The 21,819-nt window shown below is 36.8% G+C and overlaps 1 protein-coding gene across 2 annotated transcripts in view; it reads left to right on the plus strand.

The window, feature by feature from the left end:
* RPRD1A (regulation of nuclear pre-mRNA domain containing 1A) overlaps positions 1-21,819 on the plus strand; it is a 75,164-nt gene that overhangs the window by 20,066 nt on the left and 33,279 nt on the right. The window contains exons 2-7 of one of the 2 annotated variants that reach the window (XM_047697437.1): positions 11,498-11,627; positions 15,239-15,345; positions 15,425-15,522; positions 18,640-18,766; positions 18,876-19,051; positions 20,320-20,483. In XM_047697437.1, coding sequence (XP_047553393.1) covers positions 11,498-11,627; positions 15,239-15,345; positions 15,425-15,522; positions 18,640-18,766; positions 18,876-19,051; positions 20,320-20,439 — 758 coding nt within the window. In that variant the 3' untranslated portion in view covers positions 20,440-20,483. Of the gene's footprint in view, positions 1-11,497; positions 11,628-15,238; positions 15,346-15,424; positions 15,523-18,639; positions 18,767-18,875; positions 19,052-20,319; positions 20,484-21,819 lie in introns of those variants that run through there. The other variant, XM_047697436.1, reaches the window with a different exon arrangement.

Here is a 21,819-nt window from a genome sequence, read left to right on the forward strand (position 1 = left end):
CGATCCCAGGACCCTGGGATCATGACCTGAGCTGAAGGCAGAGGCTTGAACCCACTGAGCCACCCAGGAGCCCGCATTAAGTGTTTCAAAGTGTATGTAAGTCAGACCATTATGCTGCACACCTTAAACTTGATGTACAGTGATGTATGTCAGTTAAATCTCAGTAAAACTTGGGGAGAAAACAGCTTGTCTTTCATGGATTCTTTTTCTTCTATTTTTGTTTTAGTTTCAGTAATTTCTGCTTTTATTATTTCCTCTTTCTGTTTTCTTGGGTTAATTTTGCTCTTATTCGAGGTTTTTGAGGTGGGAGTTTAGATTATTGATTCGGGACTTGTTCATCTTTTCCATTATATGCATTTAGTGCTAAAAGTTTCTCAGCCCTGCTTCAGCTTTATTCCACAAATTTTGATAAGTTTGTATTTTCAGGATATTTGTGTGTGCTAGTTGAGGCATTCTCAATTTCTGGCTTAAAATTTTTGTCAGATACTTCTAATATCTTTGTCACCGTGTATTAGCATCTATTGATAGTCTTTTTTCATTCAATTTGAGATCCCTTTGGTTGTTGGTATAATGCGTGATATTTGCTTGATCCATATTTTGTGTTTGAGAGATATTTTGTTTGAGAATCTGGACTTTATTTAATACCGTTTTATCTGAATTTCTAGGACATTACTCCATCAGGGGAGGGAGTTACTCTTTGTTACTGTTGTGTGCAAGTGGGATTTTGGCTGACACCACAACTCGGGGTTAGTAATGTGGGTCTTAGGACGGCTGGGCCATTGTGGAAGTCCTGGCTCTCCTCTAGGCTTCCTGTGACTCCATCCCAAGGGGCAGTGCCTTCTTACTGCTGGATGGGAATGGAAGTCCAGGCCTCCCTAACTTTGCTTTCTCTGACACCACCCCGGAGAGGTGAGGGGCTCTACATCACAGCCTGGCTTCCCAGTTAGCCTTTGTTAGTGTGGATGTGGGCGGGACACAGTTTTTTGTGCTGCTTTATTTTTTTTCCCTGTGGTGTTTGGCTAGAGTAGATTGGTTATTGTCCAAAAGTTTCGTGTCTTTCTAGGATTCTCTTTTCCTGGTCATTTGGCTAGAATGAAAAGTTTGTGTTGGAACTTTTTATGTCGGCACCTGTTAGGATTTCTGGGTTGCTGACTTAAAGGCAAAAAGAAAACTCCCAAGAACTGACCCAAAGATTCCTACCCGGTCTGCCTCTGTTTCTTTTCTTATATTTGGTAGTTGTACTTTGCAGGAGAAATAGGGAAAACTACATCTGCTCCATCTTCCTGGAAACACAAGTTCCCTACAAACTGGTCTTTATATTGGAACTGGGACACATCACTTGAAACTGAGACTAGTATTTTTACTAATGTTTTCTTGTCTTAGATATTATAAGATACTTTCTGGTTTGCATGTTTTATTAGTATTTTAACAAGCTTATTTTATTATAACAATGCTAAACACTTTTAGTTTTTATTGCTCTAAAATACACACTTGTAATATTTAAAACAGCAGAATAGTATGTTAAAGTGCCAAGTAAAAATACACTGCAAAAAGGCCAGTTACTCCCAAATTAATTTGTAAAGTCAGGGCAGTCTATAAGAAATTTGTTCTTTTACAAGAAATTTAACTAACTCTAGAGGTCATTGGGGAAAGTAGATGTGGAGGAAGAGCCAAGGCAATTTTTAATTTTTGTCTTGTGAATTTTGACTTTTTTTTTTTTTTTAAAGATCTTTATTTATTTATTAGAGAGAGAGAGAACAAGCAGAGGGAGTGACAGGCAGAGGGAGAGGGAGAAGCCAGCTCCCTGCTTGGGATCCCAATGTGGGGCTCTATCCCAGGACCCTGAGATCATGACCTGAGCCTAAGGCAGACACCTCACTGACTGAGCCACCCAGGTGCCCCATGAATTTTGACAGTGTTGAAGAGAAAACAGGAATGGAAATATTGTGCTCTTTTAGGTATCTGCACAGCCTGTAAAGGCATCAAAGTTAGAAAACTATGATGTCAGTACAGGAAGAGGAATATGTATGAAAGGAACAGAGTAGATACTTAGGAGGAAACCCATTTTATGCAGGCATTTGGTAAATAAGACACTTTATATTTATGGGAGAAGAACTAGAATATTAAGAAATGATTCTTAGATTTCTGCTCAATACCATATTTAAAGTTAATCCGGTTAAAGATACAACACTGGAAAAAAATCAGCTATGGAATTATGTTAGGAAAACATGCATTTATAGTTCTGTCTAGTCTTGTGTAGTGCAAAGACTTTCCAAATAAGGCCCAGGGGTCTTATAAGAAATAACAGGGGGATCATGACATGAGCCGAAGGCAGATGCTTAACCAACTGAGCCAGCCAGGTGCCCCTATAAGTCATTCTTTTTTATGCTCTTTTGCCAGTGGCAACCTCTTAGAGGGTCACCCATATCCTTTGGATACAACCCCAGTGATTTTTAAATAGCTTTCTTGCTTTTTATCATTGACAAGTTATGCCAGGCTCATCTTACGCATTTCCTGCTTTTATTGCGAAAATGTGTAGGGACCACAGTATGGGTTCTGGGATTGCTAATTGATTTCAGTGCATTTCTTTGAATGCCTTTTATTACTTAAATAATTGTTTCATTGATAAATGCAGGTAATAACTTACCGTGTAGGGTTGTTTTGAAGATTAAATTAGATACACAATAAACTTTAAGAGCAGTGCCTAGTTATAAGAAAATAGTCATGTATTTTTTTAATTCAGGTATAATTAACATACAGTATTATTAGTTTCGGGTGTAGAATGTAATTCAGCAATTCTATATAATTCTCAGTGCTCATTGTGATAAGTGTACTTTTAAACCTCTTTATCTATTTCACCTGCCCTCCCACCCACATCTCCCCAGCAATCACCAGTTTGTTCTCTGTATTTAAAAGTCTGATTTTATGTTTGTCTATTTTTTTCCCTTTGTTTTGTTTCTTAAGTTCCGTATGAGTGAAATCATAATTTGATTTAGGATTATACTGTCTAGGTTCATCTGTGTTGTTGCAAATGGCAAGATTTTATTCTTCTTTATGGCCAATGAATATTCCACAGTATATCCATCTTCTTTATCCATCAGTGGACACTTGGGTTTCTCCCATATCTTGGCAATTTTTTGTAAAGATTTATTTATTTATATAAAGAGAGCATGTTAGGGCCGGGGTAGAAGGAGAGGAAGAAAATCTCAAGCAGACTTCCTGCTGAGCCTGGACATGGGGCTTGATTTCACAACCCTGAGAGTAGGATTTGAGCTGAAATCAAGAGTTGGATGATCAACCTACTGAGCAACCCAGGTGCCCCCATATTTTGGCTGTTGTAAATAATGCTGCAGTAAACATAGGGGTACATATATCTTTTTGAATTAGTGCTTTTGTTTTCTTTGGGTAAATACCCAGTAGTGGAATTATTAAATCATATGGTAATTCTATTTTTTATTTTTTGAGGGAGCTCCATACTGTTTTCCATAGTGACTGTGGAAATTCCACTGTAGTATTTTTTTTTTTAAGATTTATTTATTTATTTGACAGACAGAGATGACAAGTAGGCAGAGAGGCAGGCAGAGAGAGAGAGAGCGAAGCAGGCTCCCTGCTGAGCAGAGAGCCCGATGCGGGGCTCAATCCCAGGACCCTGGGATTATGACCTGAGCTGAAGGCAGAGGCTTTAACCCACTGAGCCACCCAGGCGCCCCTCCACTGTAGTATTTTAAAAATACTATCCCAGGGGCGCCTGGGTGGCTCAGTGGGTTAAGCCGCTGCCTTCGGCTCAGGTCATGATCCCAGGTCCTGGGTTCGAGCCCCACATCGGGCTTTCTGCTCAGCAGGGAGCCTGCTTCCTCCTCTCTCTCTGCCTGCCTCTCTGCTTACTTGTGATTTCTCTCTGTCAAATAAATAAATAAAATCTTTAAAAAAAAAAAAATAAGGGGCACCTGGGTGGCTCAGTCAGTTGGGCGTCTGCCTTCGGCTCAGGTCATGGTCCTGGGGTCCTGGGATCGAGCCCCACATCGGGCTCCTTGCTCAGCGGGGAGCCTGCTTCTCCCTTTCCCTCTGCCTGCCTCTCTGCCACTCCCCCTGCTTGTGCTCTGTCTCTTACTCTCTCTCTCTCTCTGTGTCAAATAAATAAATAAAATCTTAAAAAAAAAAAATTAAAAAAAAAAATAAAAAAAATAAAAATAAAAATACTATCCTTATAAGAGCAGAAAAGTTTTAGTCTCAGTCCCACTGTAGAAGTGTAATGTGAATAAGCTGTATGGCGTGTATTCTTCCAGAACTCTTCCAATTGACAGTGTCTTCTACAGTTGTCTCTGATGGTCTGGGATGAGGTTTGTTCTTTTCAAGATTTTAAAAATTCATTTGTTGCATATACTAAAATAAAAATTTTTGAAATTATTTCAGGAACTTCGACCTATTAGACTGGGGAAGATGTCCATTTGCTTGGGTCTGGGTGTTCTTTTTTTTTGTTTTGTTTCATTTTGTTTTTCTACCAAATATTGAAATAAGAGAGATAATGTACCTATAAGACAAAGTCAAATTGGAACATCAGGTGAGCACTACCCAGAAGCCCTTTTCAGCATGTAGGCCCAAGTTAATTATTGAATATATAACTCATGTGTTTTCCCTTTATTATATATATTTTTTAAATTACTTATTTTAGAGAGAGAGTGCATGGTGGCGGAGAGAGAAGGAGAGGGAGCCTAATGTGGGGCTCAATCTCGTGACCCCAAGATCGGGACCTGAACCAAAATCAAGAGTCAGTCACTTAACCCACTGAGCCACCCAGGTGCCCCATGTGTTTTCCCTTTATTACTTAAATCTTTGTTGGTTACTCTTGACACATACCCCTCCCCAAATTATTATTTTTTTTTTTTTTAAGATTTTATTTATTTGACAGAAATCACAAGTAGGCAGAGAGGCAGGCAGAGAGAGAGGAGGAAGCAGGCTCCCCGCCGAGCAGAAAGCCCGATGCGGGGCTCGAACCCAGGACCTGGGATCATGACCTGAGCCGAAGGCAGCGGCTCAACCCACTGAGCCACCCAGGCGCCTCCCCCAAATTATTTCTTGATCTTCCCTGAAGTAAGTCTGTCTACTGTGTATTTGTGTGAATGTGTCTTTGGGTAAATACCCAGTAGTGTCTGAGATACTACTGTGTCTCTTACCACTGTGTCTGAGATACATGTCTGAGATACCTTTCCGTATCAGTATATAAATTTCTCTCTCTCTCTTTTTTTTTTTTGGAGGGGTGAGAGTGGCAGAGGCAGAGGGAGAGAGAATCTCAAGGAGACTCCACATTGAGGGCAGAGCCAGACACTGGGCTTGATCCCATGATCCTGAGATCATGACCTGAGCCAAAATTTAAGTTGTACACTTAACTGACTGAACCACCCAGGTGCCCCTCTGTCTCATTTTTGAACAGCTGTAGAGTATTGGGTTGTATGTATATACTATGATTTATTTAGTTATATCTTGTTATGTGTATCCATAGTGATTTCTTTGTGCAGTTATGATAATATATCCAGAGGGTAAATTCCTAGACATGAAATTTGCAGGGTCAAGGGATTTGTGCATTTACACTTTTTACAGGTATTGCTAAATTAATTTTGTAAGAGGTTGCACTAGTATATATTAACCACCAGTGTCTGAAGGTATCTAAAGGTGATAATCTTAGTCATGCTTTTGCTAACTTTAGTTAGTGTCAGACTTTGATCTTGACCAGTCTAATAGGTGGAAAATAATTGGTTTTGAAAGCTTAGTATTTGTATTCCTTTCATCCTTCCATTCACATTAGCCCATTTTTCTGTAGATTATTGATTTATGAGAGCTCTAGAATGGAGGAGGAGATAAAAATATTTGAACTCAGTACTTTGAAAATAAGCAAGATTAGCTAGATCTGAAAGAAAGTTTGTCTCATAATCTGAATTTGAAGTTGAGTTTTCTGAGAGCAGTGTAATTTTACATTTTCCCCTCTTCAGCTATGCTGGGTGAGGTTAAAACCAGAAACCAGCTTAGTGGAACAAATAATTAAAGGAAGAGGTTTAGGCCAAAAATTACTGATTTAGTAAATAAGTAAACAAATTTTGAATCAACTGCTGGGCTTAATTCCACCATAGATGGGTAGATAGAGTGACGGTTGTTGCTTTCAATGAAGCTTAGTTTAGTTGGGAAGCGTTAGGTAGATTAAATGGAAGTAGTTGTAGTTGGAATAAGTGCTCTATAGGAAAGAATGGAGTGCTGTGAGAGCGTATTGGCATTGCCTAACCTGCGTACTGGATGGTGCAGGAGAACCAGAGGAACCTGCTGAACTGAGGTCTAAAGGATGGGTAGGAGTTGGGGAAGTTAGAGGAGTGTTGTATTGGGCATGAAGAGAGAATATTATAGAGGGCAGAGACAGACATTTTTGGGCCTTTAGTTTCTATTAAGGATTTACAGTGTTATCTGGAGAATAATCTTTGAAGGGTTTTAAAGCAAGAGATGGGCTGCCAAAAGTCTGAGGCATTGTTTCAGTGGTACGGGAATACACTGGCTTTATCCCCCTCACTTTTCACCCACCTCAGCTGTTACGAAGCAGCCAGCTGTGTCTGACTGAACTCTTGCTTCTGTCTGGGACGGATAGAATCTATTCATGAATCACCTGTGGATTGTGCACTTTCTGTGGCAGAAAGTTAGAATAGTTTCTGCCATATAACCAACTGTTCATCTATATGAACATGTCTTGTAGTTTATAGTAATAATGAGTTTACCAGGGAATTACATGAGGCTGTCCCGCAGTTGTTAGTAAGTCTTTAGTAGATTTTTGTTTCAAGATAATGGCTTTTCTTCTGATTTCCTCCTATAAGAGCTATAGTAGTGTTCATTGGTATGTGTGTGTGTCTGTGTGTATATATTCGTTTATCCAGGTTTTTCTGCTGCTTTTCCCATGTAGTAGGCTTCCTCTGCAAAGAGGTTCTTGTGTTAATAGATAACACAGTAAAATTTTAGCTGTTGTATTTATTTGCATTGTCATCTAGTGTGGTTTTAAAGTTCAGTCACCATAAAAACATGAGTGATTACCTTAAATTATGATATTCTGCTTTATATCAAAATGAATAGGCATATATGGTTTGTACAGTTGTAAGAAAATAAGTAATGATGCTCTCACTTTTTGAAAGATTTTATTTATTTATTTATTTATTTATTTATTTATTTATTTATTTATTTTGGAGAGAGCGAGCAAGAATATACTCAATTGAGGGAAGGAGCAGAGGGGGAGAGAGTGGGAGAAGGGGAAAGAATCCCAAGAGACTCTGTGCCGAATAATGTGGGAGCCCAACATGGGGCTCAGACCCATGACCCTGAGATCATGACCTGACTCAGAACCCAAGTCAGTTGCTTAACTGGCTGAGCTACCCAGGTGCCCCAAAGCTCTCATTTTCTGATTATGAATAAGTAAAACTAGATTCTGAACTGATCATGAGTTGCTTAAACTAGGTGGCATTTATGTAGTCCTTTGACTGGCAAAGTTTGTTTCATATTGTCTAATTGTGAATTATTATGTAGCTGTTTCTTACTTATATGATGAACTGAATTTGTATTGCCCTTTTAGGGCATATGCTCAACATTTTAGGTAATATTATGTCCTCATATATTAGCCAGCCAGATTCTATTATTATTTATTTGTTTTGATTTACCTGTTCACATACAAGGTCCAAGGAAAAGGGGCTATACTTAATGCCCGCTGTAGCTTAGAACTTTTAATTCAGAGAGGTGAGATAGAAAATTGTTCCTCCCAATGTAAATATTGCCTGGTCCTTATTTGGTTATACTTTATTGGCACAAAAATAACAGTATACACACATACAGATACACTGGGTTATAATATTATATTTGTGATTGCTTCCAATGTTGGCGTGATACATTAGTGGAGAGAAGGAATAAAGAGAACTCACATTTTTAGTGATGTGACCTGTCATGTGCCAGTCTATATAGAGCTTGAAAACTCTTGATTGAACAGGAAAGGTCAGTGCCTGGCATGGTCCCTGGCATATAGCAAACATTAAATAAATGCTATTTAAATTGAATAGAAAATTTAGAAAATAACTGTTTTTATAAGGAACCCTGTGACAATAAAAATAAAGGAAGTGATTAGGTCAGACCCAGTTTTAAGCATTACATTTTATTGCCAACAGAGTTTTTACTTTAAGGAATTATGAAATGGTTTGTTTACTCTTTCTGTTAATTTTGTATGCTTTAATAACAGTTTGTGGCTCTGTTATTATCAAAGTTCACTAGAAAATCATTTTTATGGGGCACCTGGGTGGCTCAGTGGGTTAAGCCTCTGCCTTCGGCCCAGGTCATTATCCCAGGGTCCTGGGATTGAGCTCCTCATTGGGCTCTTTGCTCGGTGGGGAGCCTGCTTCCCCCTCTGTCTCTGCCTGGTTATGATCTCTCTCTCTGTCAAATAAATAAAATCTTAAAAAAGAAAAAAGAATTTTTGTGATTTTCTTCTTTTTTACTGAAAATTTGGAGAAGAGTATCCATATAGCAGTTCCTAGGTATTTCTCATATTTTAGCTTGGGTTCTACAAGGGGAAAAAAAGGAAAATAAAGTCTTGAAATTTGGACCTCATACCAAATCCATGCTGTAGTTTTGGTTGTTTGGTTGTTTTGTGTGTTTTTGTTTTGTTTTGTTTTTTTAGTATGCTGGGAAATATATTTTGAAGTCTTGTGAATTTTTGCTTTAATGTACATTGTAGAAACCATTCTAAATTATTTTTAAGAGATGATAGCCCATGGATTTAAAGGTATTTTAAAATACATATTTTTAAATTTGAGTGGTACGTAATAGAATTTACCATTTTTAACCATTTCTAAGTGTTCAGTTTATTGGTATTGGATATATTCATACTACTGTGCAACCATCATCACCATCTATTTCCAGAATTCTTTTCATCTTATAAAACTGGAACTTTATACCCATTAAACGATAACTCTGTGTGACTTTCTGCCCCCAGCCCTTTGCAGTCACCATTTACTTTCTGTCTCTCTGAATTTATTCTAGGTACTTCATAGGAGCAGAACCATAAAGTAGTTTTGTTTTGTTTTATTTTGTTTACCGGCTTGCTTCACTTAGTGTAATATCCTCTAGGTTCATTCATGTTGTAGCATGTGTCATGATTCCATTTGTATGGACTACCACATTTTGTTTATTCACTTATCTGTCAGTGGATACTTGTGTTGCTTCTACCTTTTGCTGTTGTGAATAGTGCTGCTAATATTCTAAAATATTTTGGTTGAGTCACTACATGATCTTTGCAAAAGATAACCACCTTTCATTTATAACGTAGTCATAAGAGGCATAGTCCAGTTAAGACAGAATGCTTAGGAGTTGGACTTTGGATTCAAATCCTGGCTGATCCCTTCCTGGATATCTCGCTGTGGGCAGATAATCCTTTTGATGCCTATTTGTTGAACTGCCAAATGCTGGTAGTGATGGTACCTTACATTATTTGGGGTAAATTAGGTAGTACATGTAAAGTGCTTAGAATAATAGTGTGTAACCCATAGTAAAAGTAGTATTAACCTTTTCTTTGGGTGGGATTTTCTTTGGATAGGGATAGGTAAAAAAGAGACAGGATCGAATATTGGGAAAATTGTCATTATGGTCATCTTCATGAGAAAGGGTCCTGCTCTCTTAATCAGTTATACTGAATGGTTTATCTAACTGGACAAGAGCCGAAAGAATCAGAAGTTGGTCTTTGTTATTGCCCTCTCTTCCATATCTTAATTCTGTTCCAGAACTTTGAAAAGCAGAGTAGTGGGCCCCATCTTTAGATAGGCAAATGAGACTATGGAATGGACGGCATAGATTTGTAAAGTCTGGTCATTTCTGACTCAGTATTTTAGTTTCTTGTAAGAAGGTTGTGTGTGTCACTAGTTTCCTCCCAAGAAAGATGTGAACTAGAAGTGGCTTTTAATGTGTTGAATGATTAAACTTGAATATTCAAATCAAGAGGGCTCATTTTGTCTTAAATCCACTAAGCTGGCCCACATTAATTGAGCCTTCAATTATCAGTACTGACCATAAGTTTCCACCATTGAATGTGGATGCCGCAGAGTACAGTGTTTCTGAATATAACTGTACTACTTTGAATAATTCACATTTAATCCTAGTAAAATTACATTATGAAAATAGTCGATATAAAAGATATGTTCCACTGGGGCGCCTGGGTGACTTAGTGGGTTAAGCCTCTGCCTTCGGCTCTGGTCATGATCTCAGGGTCCTGGGATCGCATCCGGCTCTCTGCTCAGCAGGGGGCCTACTTCTCCCTCTCTGTCTACTTGTGATCTCTCTCTCTGTGTGTCTAATAAATAAATAAAATTAAAAAAAAAGATATGTTCCACTAATTAAATTTACTTATATGTATGACTCTTATTTGGGTTGGACTTAATACTATACAACTTAACATTGTAACTACTAAGAATGTATTCTGGCCCACAATTAGAGAAATCTCTTCCATTTTTTTAGAAGGATGACTAGATCCATGGAATATTGTGAGAAGAGACATCTTTTTGTCTAGATGAATTCAGTTATATAAGGTGTGTAATCCAGGGGAGCCTGGGTGACTCGGTTAAGCCTCTGCCTTTGGCTTGGGTCATGATCTCAGGGAGGGTCCTGGGATGGAGCCCCATTGTGCTGTCTGCTCAGCAGGGAGCCTGCTTCCCCTTCTGTCTCTGCCTAACTCTCTGCCTACTTGTGATCTCTGTCTGAGTCAAATAAATAAGTAAGAAAAAATCTTAAAAAAATAGGTGTGTAATCCAAAGTGGTTGAAAATCTAAACTGCCCATTTGGTCTCCCTAACATTTACTCTATTAGCTTGGGAAATATTTATTTCATAAACAAAACACACATAATTAGTTGAAGTGAAGTCTCTTTCAACGTATTTTACATTTTGTACTCTTATTTTACAATAATTTAATGATAACTTTAAAATCAGTGTGGTTATTGAAACAGTCATATATTCAGTCTTTAGGGTACCATCTTAACATGACCAGTCACCATCTTATTTCAAATAATCTGTATTTCATGTAGTGTTAAATTGTTTTAACAAAATTTAGTACAGATTGATTCACAGAGATGCATTTTTATAGACTTGAGGATTTTGGTGTATAAAGCTGCTCATTTGGGAATGGTGATAAGACAGGAATCAGAGGTAAGTAGTTTGGGCAGCTTAGTAAGTCAATGAAACTAATTGTTGACTAACTCCTCCTACTGAGTCTTTTTTTTTTTTTTTCCTCATGAAGTATTTCCAGAAACTATAGAAACCTCTAGTGAGTTAAAGAATAGTGACTTGATAAGTTTGGTGGTAGAATGAGAAGTTAGAGTTGAACATGATACATAAGGTTAGTAGGTTTGTTGATTCAGATATCGAGAAAGTTTGTCCAAGTTAAATTAGGATATTTTAAGTAGATTTTTAATTAAAAAAAATTTTTTTTTAATTTTTCAGCCAAACCAAACAGGAAGCTTACTTTTCTCTACCTAGCCAATGATGTTATTCAGAACAGCAAAAGGAAGGGGCCGGAGTTTACAAAAGATTTTGCACCAGTTATAGTGGAGGCTTTTAAACATGTTTCAAGGTATGGTAATTGTTTGGGTACTAGGTAATCTGTTTTAAATTTGCATATGTGCTTTTGTTAAAATTTGCTGTAAGCCATTCAACAAAAAATGGAATGAATTTCTTTGAAATTTTCATTTGAAAAGACTTAACTATAAGTGACATTTGTAAATATATTAAATACTTTGTATGAAGGGAAATTTTTGAACTGTTGCAATGGTGGGTATTTGGAGTACTTGAATTAACAGCTTTCCTTTAAGAGACCAAAAGCAACTGCCATTTTGGAATGAACTTCATTAAGAAGAATTAAAAATTTGTGTGCTTATAAAGCTATCATTTTCCCGACTAATATTTCTGGATAAACGTCATACCTTTTCCTTTCATATTGCTTATAATTTTGAGGGTTTTTTAGTGTTTGGGTATATATATCATAACATTTTAAAATGCTGTGGAAGTATAGAATATTTAGAATAATAAGCCTGTTGAAAAATTTTGCTACAGAAAAATTCTGAAGGGAAAAGTCAGTGCTTTGGCTTATGCCATTTTTAATGCTTATATCCAAACAGGCAAATGTTTGGTAGTTTACTAGTAAGCATTATTGGGGGTAAACTACTAAATCAGTGTAAATTACAGAATCCAGGGGTAAATCTCTGAAGATGTCTGTTGAAAGATTTAAAGATAAAAAATATACTACAGGCATGACTTGCAAATTTAATCATAGTGGATGCATTTTTCAAAAATTAGAGTGTATGAAATACTGCTCTGTGTTATTCTTAAATGAGTATTATTTATATTTCCTTTTAGAAAATGTCTTTTGTCATCTTTTCAGATATTGGCATTTCTTTCTTTTTTTTTTTTTTTAAAGATTTTATTTATTTATTTGTCAGAGAGAGAGAGAGCGAGCACAGGCAGAGGGAGAAGCAGGCTCCCTACAGAACAAGGAGCCCGATGTGGGACTCGATCCCAGGACGCTGGGATCATGACCTGAGCCGAAGGCAGCGGCTTAACCCACTGAGCCACCTAGGCGTCCCGATATTGGCATTTCTTAAGAGTTCAGTCCTAGGCCCTCTTTCTGTGGTCATCCTCTTCACTTGACCTCTGGTGATTTTATACATTGCATGTATTTAGTTATTATCCACACCCTAATATCTCACAGTCTTATTCTCCAGTCCAAATGTGTTTTCTTTGTTTTAGACCTGTGTGTCCTGTTGCCTGATGAATTTCTGGTTGTATGCCTCCAGACATCTCAAATGTACTGTGTCTCATATTGAACTCATATTATGTCCTTGCTCCCTGTCAGACTTGTTTCTCCTCTATGTTTCACTCTCTAAGTGGATCCAACTCTATCTATCCAGATGGCCATATGAGAAATTAGGCGTCATCTTTAACTTTCTCTGATAATGTGATTTATAGTATATCAAATTCTCCATTCTCCTTCACTCCCTTTATCCCATGTAGTGTATATAGTTCCCACAGTTATTTAGATTTCTTTCCATTCCAGTTCCCATAATGTCTTCTTTTTTTTTTTTTTTTTTTTTTTTTTTTAGATTTTATTTTTTAACTGAGCACCCAGGTGTCCTGATTTTATTTATTTTTTAGAGAGAGAGTGCACATGAGAGCATTGGGGAGGGTGGGGACAGAAAGAGAGGGAGAAGCAGTCTTCCTTCTGAGTAGGGAGCCTAAGACGCAGCTTGATCCCAGGACCCCAAGATCATGACCACGACCTGAGGCAGACACTCAACTGACTGAGCCACCCAGGAACCCCCATAATGTCATTTTCTTTATAATTGCAGGAGCCTCTAGTATTGTTTAACCAACTTAGGAAACTAGCCAGAGTTACAGAGCTGATCATAATACTCCCTTGCCTTTGAGGTCTCATTTGTTTCAGAGATTAAGTCTAAAGTCCTGAGCAAGACTTAAGGTATTGCTTCATGGCCTTATCCACATTTTCAGACTCCTGTCTCACATTTCTTCCACACACACAATTCATAGTCCAAGTTAAAGATAACCGAACTCACTCTTTTAGTTCTTTCTACCTTAACGCTTTTAAATATGTTGCTTTTCCTGAGAAATTCAATAAAGTATTTATTGACTGCCTATTATGTGCTGGGCCCTAAGGATACTGTAGCAAACAGGATAAAGTTCTGTCCTAGTGGAGCTTGCATTTCAGTGGATGACAAAAGTAATAACTAGATGTACAGATGAATATATATTATGCTCGTAGTAAGTATTGTGAGGAAATAAATTAAGGAAAGAACTAGAGGATATGAGGACTTTATATCATGAAATAAAGAATGACTATTTTGGGGAGATGGCATTTGAACAGAGACTGAAGGAAAAGATGAAATGAGCCACTTGAGCATCTAGAAGAGGATTCTGTGTAGAGGAAATACTTAGCAGAAATAGTGAGACATATGTGTGCTGGGCATGTTTGAGGATCAGCAAGGAGATTTGTATAGGAGAAGGTATTTAGGGAATGTGGACTGAGAAGTAGCCAGGAAGTAGAACATGTCCCGTGGTCCAGAATAAGGATTTTGGTTTTATGCTTGGTATGATTTATAGCTGCTAAGGGATTGAAGAGCTGTATGATTTGATTGACATTAGTAGAGCATAGAGTAAAGACGTAAGAGCCTAAGAGACCAATGAAAAGACTTAAGAAATCCAGGCAAGAGGTAATAGTAGCTCAGTCTACAGTGGTAGTGATGAAGGCAGTAGGAGGTGATTGGGAGTAGTCTGTTTGCCACTTTCCTGTTGTTCAGTCATCAGATCTCAAATATCACTTCCTCAGATATATTTTTAAATCTGTTTTGAAGTGGGCGAGGCCTCTGCATTATGCTTGTCTTTAATACCTTGTTCTTTTTTGTGGCCCTTTAATAACAGCTGCCATAAATAAAGCTCCATTTGTATTCTCTTTTTTTTTTTTTTTTTAAGATTTTATTTATTTATTTGACAGATCACAAGCAGGCAGAGAGGCAGGCAGAGAGAGAGAGAGGAGGAAGCAGGCTCCCTGCGGAGCAGAGAGCCCGATGTGGGGCTCCATCCCAGGACCCTGCGATCATGACCTGAGCCGAAGGCAGAGGCTTTAACCCACTGAGCCACCCAGGCGCCCCTCCATTTGTATTCTCAAAGATAGTGCCTTTGATAGTGCCACAGATAGCCTTGATCAATACGTATTTGTTAAATAAATTTAAAAGTCACCTATTTGGAAGCTTCTTAGCCTCTTATGCAGCCCCCATATAGTTAAGGGCATCTTTGTTGTAAACCCCTAGTAGCCAGTGTGAGCACTTTTACATTTTCTTGTAAATTTTTGTTTAATAATGTGTCTAGGGGCACCTGGCTGGCTCAGTGGGTAGAGTGTGTGAATCTTGATTTCGGGGTTGTAACTTTTAACCCCATTTTGGGTGTAGAGATTACTTAAAAAATAAAATCTTAAAAAAATATGTGTCTGTAAGCTTTTAAAGGAAGCAGGGAGTGGGTCTGTCTTGATCACTTCACAGCTGAACTTCTGGTCACATAGTGGTGCTCAGTAAACATTTGAACAGCTTTTTTCAGGGAATGAGTGTCTGATTGTATTGAAAATCACCATTACCTTTTCAGTAGCTCTATTAATTATTGTTTGTATTTTTTCTTTAGTGAAACTGATGAAAGTTGTAAGAAGCACCTTGGAAGGGTATTATCTATTTGGGAAGAAAGGTCTGTTTATGAGAATGATGTATTAGAACAACTTAAGCAAGCTCTGTGTAAGTGTGTAATCTTTTATCATGATCTCTTCGTTAAAATGTTTGCTTTCATTAAAACTTCAGTGTTCTCCCATTTCAGATGGTGATAAGAAGCCTAGGAAGCGAACTTATGAACAGATAAAGGTGGATGAAAATGAAAACTGTTCCTCTCTGGGATCTCCAAGTGAACCACCACAGGTAGAAGTTTTTCTCTGTTGAGGAAGTTATGTTACTGTTACTTCATGTGGCCACCAAGCTTTATTAATTTTGATGTTCTACTTCTGTAAATTGATTTTTATTACAATTCTGATTATAAGAAAAAAGCTATATGACTATCTCTTATTTTCTGATGACAGATTGCTTATGTTTAATGTAGTATGTTGTATATTAGGCAACTATATTTTGCATAGAAAGAGGATATCTGATTGCTAAATATGATTAGGTCTGGTGAGATATCCCCATTTTAAATAGTTTCCTTTTAAATAAATACAACATTATATGATAAGACTGTTTTATTATATGATTTAATATACACTGAAAATGCCATTCCTAGAGATAAACACTGCCCTTTAGAGTACTTTTTCTTTTAAACATGTAAAAATGAGTGTTACAGTAACAAGCATGTATTCATGCAGTTCTATGTAACTATAGAACCATATAGTTCCTGGTAAAATAAGATGGATTAGAGTCATTATCTTAATACCCCATGTCCTCCCAGGTTGGTACAGTATAGCATTCTTTAGCCATCAGATGATTCCAGAAAAACATTTTTAACTTTTAATTATGTGGGCATTGAGTGTTAAAGCTTCCTCCTTCTATGTTTCAAACATATAGGAGGGACAGATAAAATTTAAAAGGAGAAAATGAAGACATAGCCATACTCATAAAACAAGGTAAATATCTTCGTGGGCTAGAAGTGGTACAGAAGCGCACAACTCCATATGTGTGCCAGAGCCTGGTTTTTGCTAAGCTTTGGTCTGGAAGCAAACATGGCTTTCCAGAAATACTAGGGTAATAAGAACTCAAAGTGCTCCGTGGGAGTTGGAGGACTGGACCTGAATTCACTGCACGAAACGAGAGGCTGGGTGAAACGCTTTCCCCAATGAAAGGAGCTTGAAAGAAATAAAACTGTGGGTGTGTTATGTCAGTGTTAATACTGGGGAGGCAGAAAGAATCTCAGCGAGGTGGTCAGCTAGGACTGGAACCAAACTACCTGTTCACTCGTTGACAGAGGTACTGAAGCCCATATGATCATCAGGGAGAAAAGCTTGAGGAAAAAATAATAACATTTCAAACAACCAAACACTTAGGTTTATATTTCTTTCTATTTGGTAATAATTAAGACAAAGCACTTTGTGCTGAGAGCCGCCTTATGATTCCATGAACAGTATTTTACCCAAGTTCTGGAGATGGGGTCTGATCCTCTTGTGTTCTCCATGATGAAAAGAGTAACCTCGGTTGTACTTCTTAGGAGTATCTGTCTGACTCTAATCTAGTACTTACATAAAATGCTGTTGCTTTTCATTTTATAATGACTACTTTCAGATTAGTTACACTGCTTAATTCTCAGTGGTTCAGCTTTGTAGCTGTCATTTTATTCATGTCATTCTTTATAAGAATGGCTAAAATTTCTCTTTGTAGGATCCAATTGAACTCATTTCTTTCTCTTCGAGAAAGTTTAGGCTAATGTTGTTTTCAGACAACTTTGCTTTTTTTTTTATCTGATCCTTGACCCAGCACTGGAAACTTAGAATTAATTCACGTGGGAATGTGAAGGTGAGATGAGAGCAGGTTGTAGTGAGAGCATGCATATCAAGACCATAAAGCCAGATTACTTATCAGAACTTCAGAAAATTTGAGAACTTTCTAAGACTGATTAAAAAATGACAATATAAAAGTTAATTGGGGAACTCTGAGAAACAAGCTTTTTCATAATCATTGCTCTTAAGCTCACTTTCATTTGTAGTGGTATATATCTTAAATCAAAATTATTTTGTAAAATATTAGAATATTAAACACATAGTAATGAATTAAAAGCATATGTGGGGCAGTATATTTCTTATTAGACTCCATTCTTTTTTTTTTTTTTAAGATTTTATTTATTTATTTGACAGAGATCACAAGTAGGCAGAGAGGCAGGCAGAGAGAGAGGAAGCAGGCTCCCCGCTGAGCAGAGAGCCCAATGTGGGGCTCGTTCCCAAGACCCTGGGATCATGACCTGGGCCAAGGCAGAGGCTTTAACCTACTGAGCCACCCAGGCGCCCCTAGACTCATTCATTCTTATCACATTTGATCATTTACTTTCTGCTAGACTCCAGTGACAACTTTTTTGTAAGGGAATAGCTTAAAGAAAAATCAGTAACGATCTGTCAGTGTTATCTTTAATGATGCACAGAATTGGATATATCCTATATTTTTCAAGTGTGTGTGTAATTTCCTACTGTTCCAGGAACTAGTCTTAGAGATTAAAAAAAGAAAAAAAGGAGGTGGGATATAAATGGAGACCAGTAAAAAGAAAATGTATTAATTTTTCTCTGGAATAAATTTATAGATATTATGAATTGAAGTTACCAGCAAAGGCTTGCCATTCCCTCCTAATTATATCTGATATGAAAACAGTGCAAGTAAAATATTCTAGTGATAAAATAATTTTTATATTGGCTAAGTGTTTATGGAAGTATTAAGCATCAGATATATGGAATTTTATGATATTTTAATGATCTTGTTAACAAACTATAGAGTAGTTGAAGGTAACCATATTTAAACATATTCCCAAACTTCATTGCTCTTCTGCTTTAATTACATCATGTAGAAATAGAAACTTGAGGACTCTTCTTTGTTGTAGTAGAACATGATTTGTATCTCCCACCCCAAATATCTAATTTAGTATTAAAATATTCTGCTTATGTACCGTGATAATATAATGAATATGTTGTATGTAAAATTTGTATTGTGTAGGTTGAAGTTGTAGCCTGCTTTCCCTTTTGCCACTGTATGTATTTGGCATATAAATGAAGCCTGTTACTTTCAGAGTCTGACAGTTATTTTTACACTATCTGTCTTTACCACTGGAGTATGACTTCCTGAAGGCTGAGGGCCATATCTTATTTTAGTTTTCAATATATATTTTTAATATTTGACATAGTGTAGTTTCTTTTTCTTAATATTTCTTAGAAGAAATGGACTGCCTTCAAAAGTAGTTTATATTTAAAACTTTATAGCCCATAAGGTGTAAGGAATATGAAATAAATTTTAAGTCTTTTGTATTTGTTCAAGCTTCATTTATTGTGGTTCTAAAGTTGTATAACTTTTTAGACTCTAGATCTTGTTAGAGCATTGCAAGATCTAGAGAATGCAGCTTCAGGTGATGCAGCAGTTCATCAGAGGATAGCATCTTTGCCTGTTGAAGTTCAAGAAGTATCCCTACTAGATAAGATAACAGGTAAGAAAAGAAAATGTGATCTGGAACTTTTTCGGAAGTCAGGGTGAGGGAATGGCATATGGCATTGTTTTTGTTGTATAATAATGTTGTTATTCTGTGCTTTTCTTAGATAAAGAATCTGGAGAAAGGCTTTCTAAAATGGTAGAGGATGCTTGTATGTTGCTGGCAGATTACAATGGCAGATTGGCGGCTGAAATAGATGATAGGAAGCAACTCACTCGAATGTTAGCAGATTTTCTTCGTTGTCAAAAGGAAGCCCTTGCAGAGAAAGAGCATAAATTGGAAGTGCGTAACCTTTTCCTTCTTTAGTGTTTATTTGTTTAATTTATTTTTTGGTAGCCATTTCAAAATACTCTGTTCCTGTACATTTTGCATTTTTTTGACATAGACCTTTTGAGACAATGGCCCAGGTAAGCTATTCCTTGCAGGAACAGGTTTCTTTCTACTTGAACCAAGTCAGCAGCCTAAGTAAACTTAGAAATTTGGTATTATGAAAATTGTTTGCTTTATAAAATTATTCATGTGGAATTCCGGTAAGAGTAATTCATCCGAAGAATATAAACTATCATTTTCAAGAACAGAACTAATTGGAAAATAGCAGTATAAAGTCTGTGTGAACTATAGTAATTTATGGTTGGATTTATTGAATTCCTGTTCTGAGTACATGTATGTACTTTTAGGTATACAATCAAAAAATAAAGAGTTTTTTTGGCATAGAATTAATTCTGGGTATGTTAGTCCCCCTCTCCCTGTCCCTGTAAAGTTCATCAGTTCTGTTCAAGAAGTTAGTCTTCAAGTTACTCTTTTGTTGCATCCCTGATTCTGATGTTTAACATATTCCCACTTCACTCCTGGCTCATACACAACCTTTGGTAAAAGAAAGTCATCACTCCTTTAAGTTAAGTGGTGATTGATACTGTTAATGAGTCTGCGGATGCAGAGTTGAAAAAGAGAAACATTTCCTATTTCCATTGGGCAGAGTAGCTGTTGTCAGGGGTGAATGGACCAGAATCTTTTTTGACTAGTTCTTGTTTAAATTGTTTATTGCTCTAGCAATTTCTAATTCTATATATGTATGTAGGAGAATTTCTAACTTGTCTGGATCCCTTTATTTAAGCAGTTCTCTGTAAATTTGTAGGTATGTTATGATACTGCCTCTACTAAATGGCTTTTATTAGTGTTTAGTTCTTGTTTTAGTGGTCTCTGCCGAAGAGGATCTGCCTGTGAGACCAGTTATTTGATCACGAGACCATCTCTAATTCTCAGCTTTTAATTTAGCATTAACCCTTTTCAATTTGGGGCATAGTTACTGGCACCATGCTCTACCTTTAGAAAGGTTTTGCAATTGTACATGGAAAGGAAAAGGTAAAAAATTTTATGAAGGAACAGGTGATACTGAACTTGGCTAGTTTTTGAAATTGTGATGCAACTTCTGTGTTAAACATTGTTACTTGTTTTATTGTTAACAGAATTAAGGGTAAGTAATGTTATGCAATTTTTGTCCTTCGTCTGTTGGTATGGTATCTTTAACTTCTATTGAGCTTCTGTTGCAGGTATTGGACATGGGCGTATCTTCTAACGATGTCATCATCATTAGCATATTCTTCCTGCTAAAAATAAATATCAAACTCCAAAGCCTGTATTGTCTCATGTTTTTGAAAATTGAAGACTGAAACTGTTATTCTACTGTATGCTACTTTTTCACTTTTTTGTTACTTATCACTGGTTATAAAAATAGAATTTGTTTGAAATGTAAGGAAGTTTGGAAATAGATCAGATGTCACCCTCCAGTTCCCTCTTTTCCCAGTTCCTTTCAGCTAGATTGCATAGTTGATGGTTATAGGTGATGAGGCTGATGATAATAATAGCAATCACATTTACCGTGCGTTAGGTACTGTTGTAAGCACTTCACATTAATCCTATATAGCGGGAAGAATGATCCCCATTTTACAGGTAAAGAAAACGGAGGCACAGGGAAATTAAATAACTTGCCCAAGGTCACAAAGAGGTAGTGAGTTGTCCAGAACCCAGGAATTCTGCCTCCAAAGGGCACATTTTCTTCTAGGTTTTAAAGAAATTTAAGTTCGTAGTAAAAGGTAAAAACTCTCTCTCCAACTCTTTCTGCTTCCTCCCTCCTCAGAGGTAATCACTGTCTTAAAGTGTTCTAGAACTTGTTTTTCAGCATGACTGGATATTATATTAAAAAAGGGACCACCTAAATTATGCTGAGCATGTTTTTAGAAGTAATAAAAATGTAGATTTACAATAAATTAGGAAGTCATTCCACAGAGGTCTTTGTAAGTTACCATTTATTAACTGAGTGATTTCTTTGTCCAAAGATTATGGAAATGATTTGAGATATTTAGACATTTTTTGTATCAAGTAGGTGGCATCACTTTGAAGTTGAGACTGAGAGGTCAAGATTTACACTTACCATACATATAAGCCATGGTATCATCAAATAGTTTTGAGTTATCTGCATCTTTGAATATCAGCTGTCATTGATCAGGTATTGAGTCATTTTTTGTTTTTTGTTTTTTTCTTTACATCGAACATAAGTATTTAGGAATTGTCTCTTTCATATTTTTTAAGGAGGTTGGTATTAAAGCTTTTGTAATGAATGAAAACATGAAGTGTTCTTTAAAATTTTGGCAATTATGAATCATTTTTGGAATTTGTGACTAACTTTAGCTGGTTTCTAAGCAGATAACTGTTTAGACTATTAATCTAATTTATGCTGACAAAATGCATGTCACAGATGGCTGTAGAAATCATATCTCACGATTAAGAAGTAGAAATTACTGAATAAACCCTTGTTCACCTAGTTTATTATTTTGGAAGGTGTTCATGGATAGGGAAGACTTAAAGTGACATTTTGGTTTTGATACTGTTGGGGAGGGTAGCGTACACATATCAACAGTTCTTTCACATTTAAAATGAGAATGTCTTTGATGCTCCATACAGCTGCTGTAAGGAAATATGCTTTTATAAAATCCCTATTTGTGTCATTGTACCCAGGTGTGTTTTAAATTACTAGAATTCCATGGAATATT

Source organism: Lutra lutra, chromosome 12, assembly GCF_902655055.1.
Source record: "Lutra lutra chromosome 12, mLutLut1.2, whole genome shotgun sequence".
NCBI classification, from domain to species: domain Eukaryota; kingdom Metazoa; phylum Chordata; class Mammalia; order Carnivora; family Mustelidae; genus Lutra; species Lutra lutra.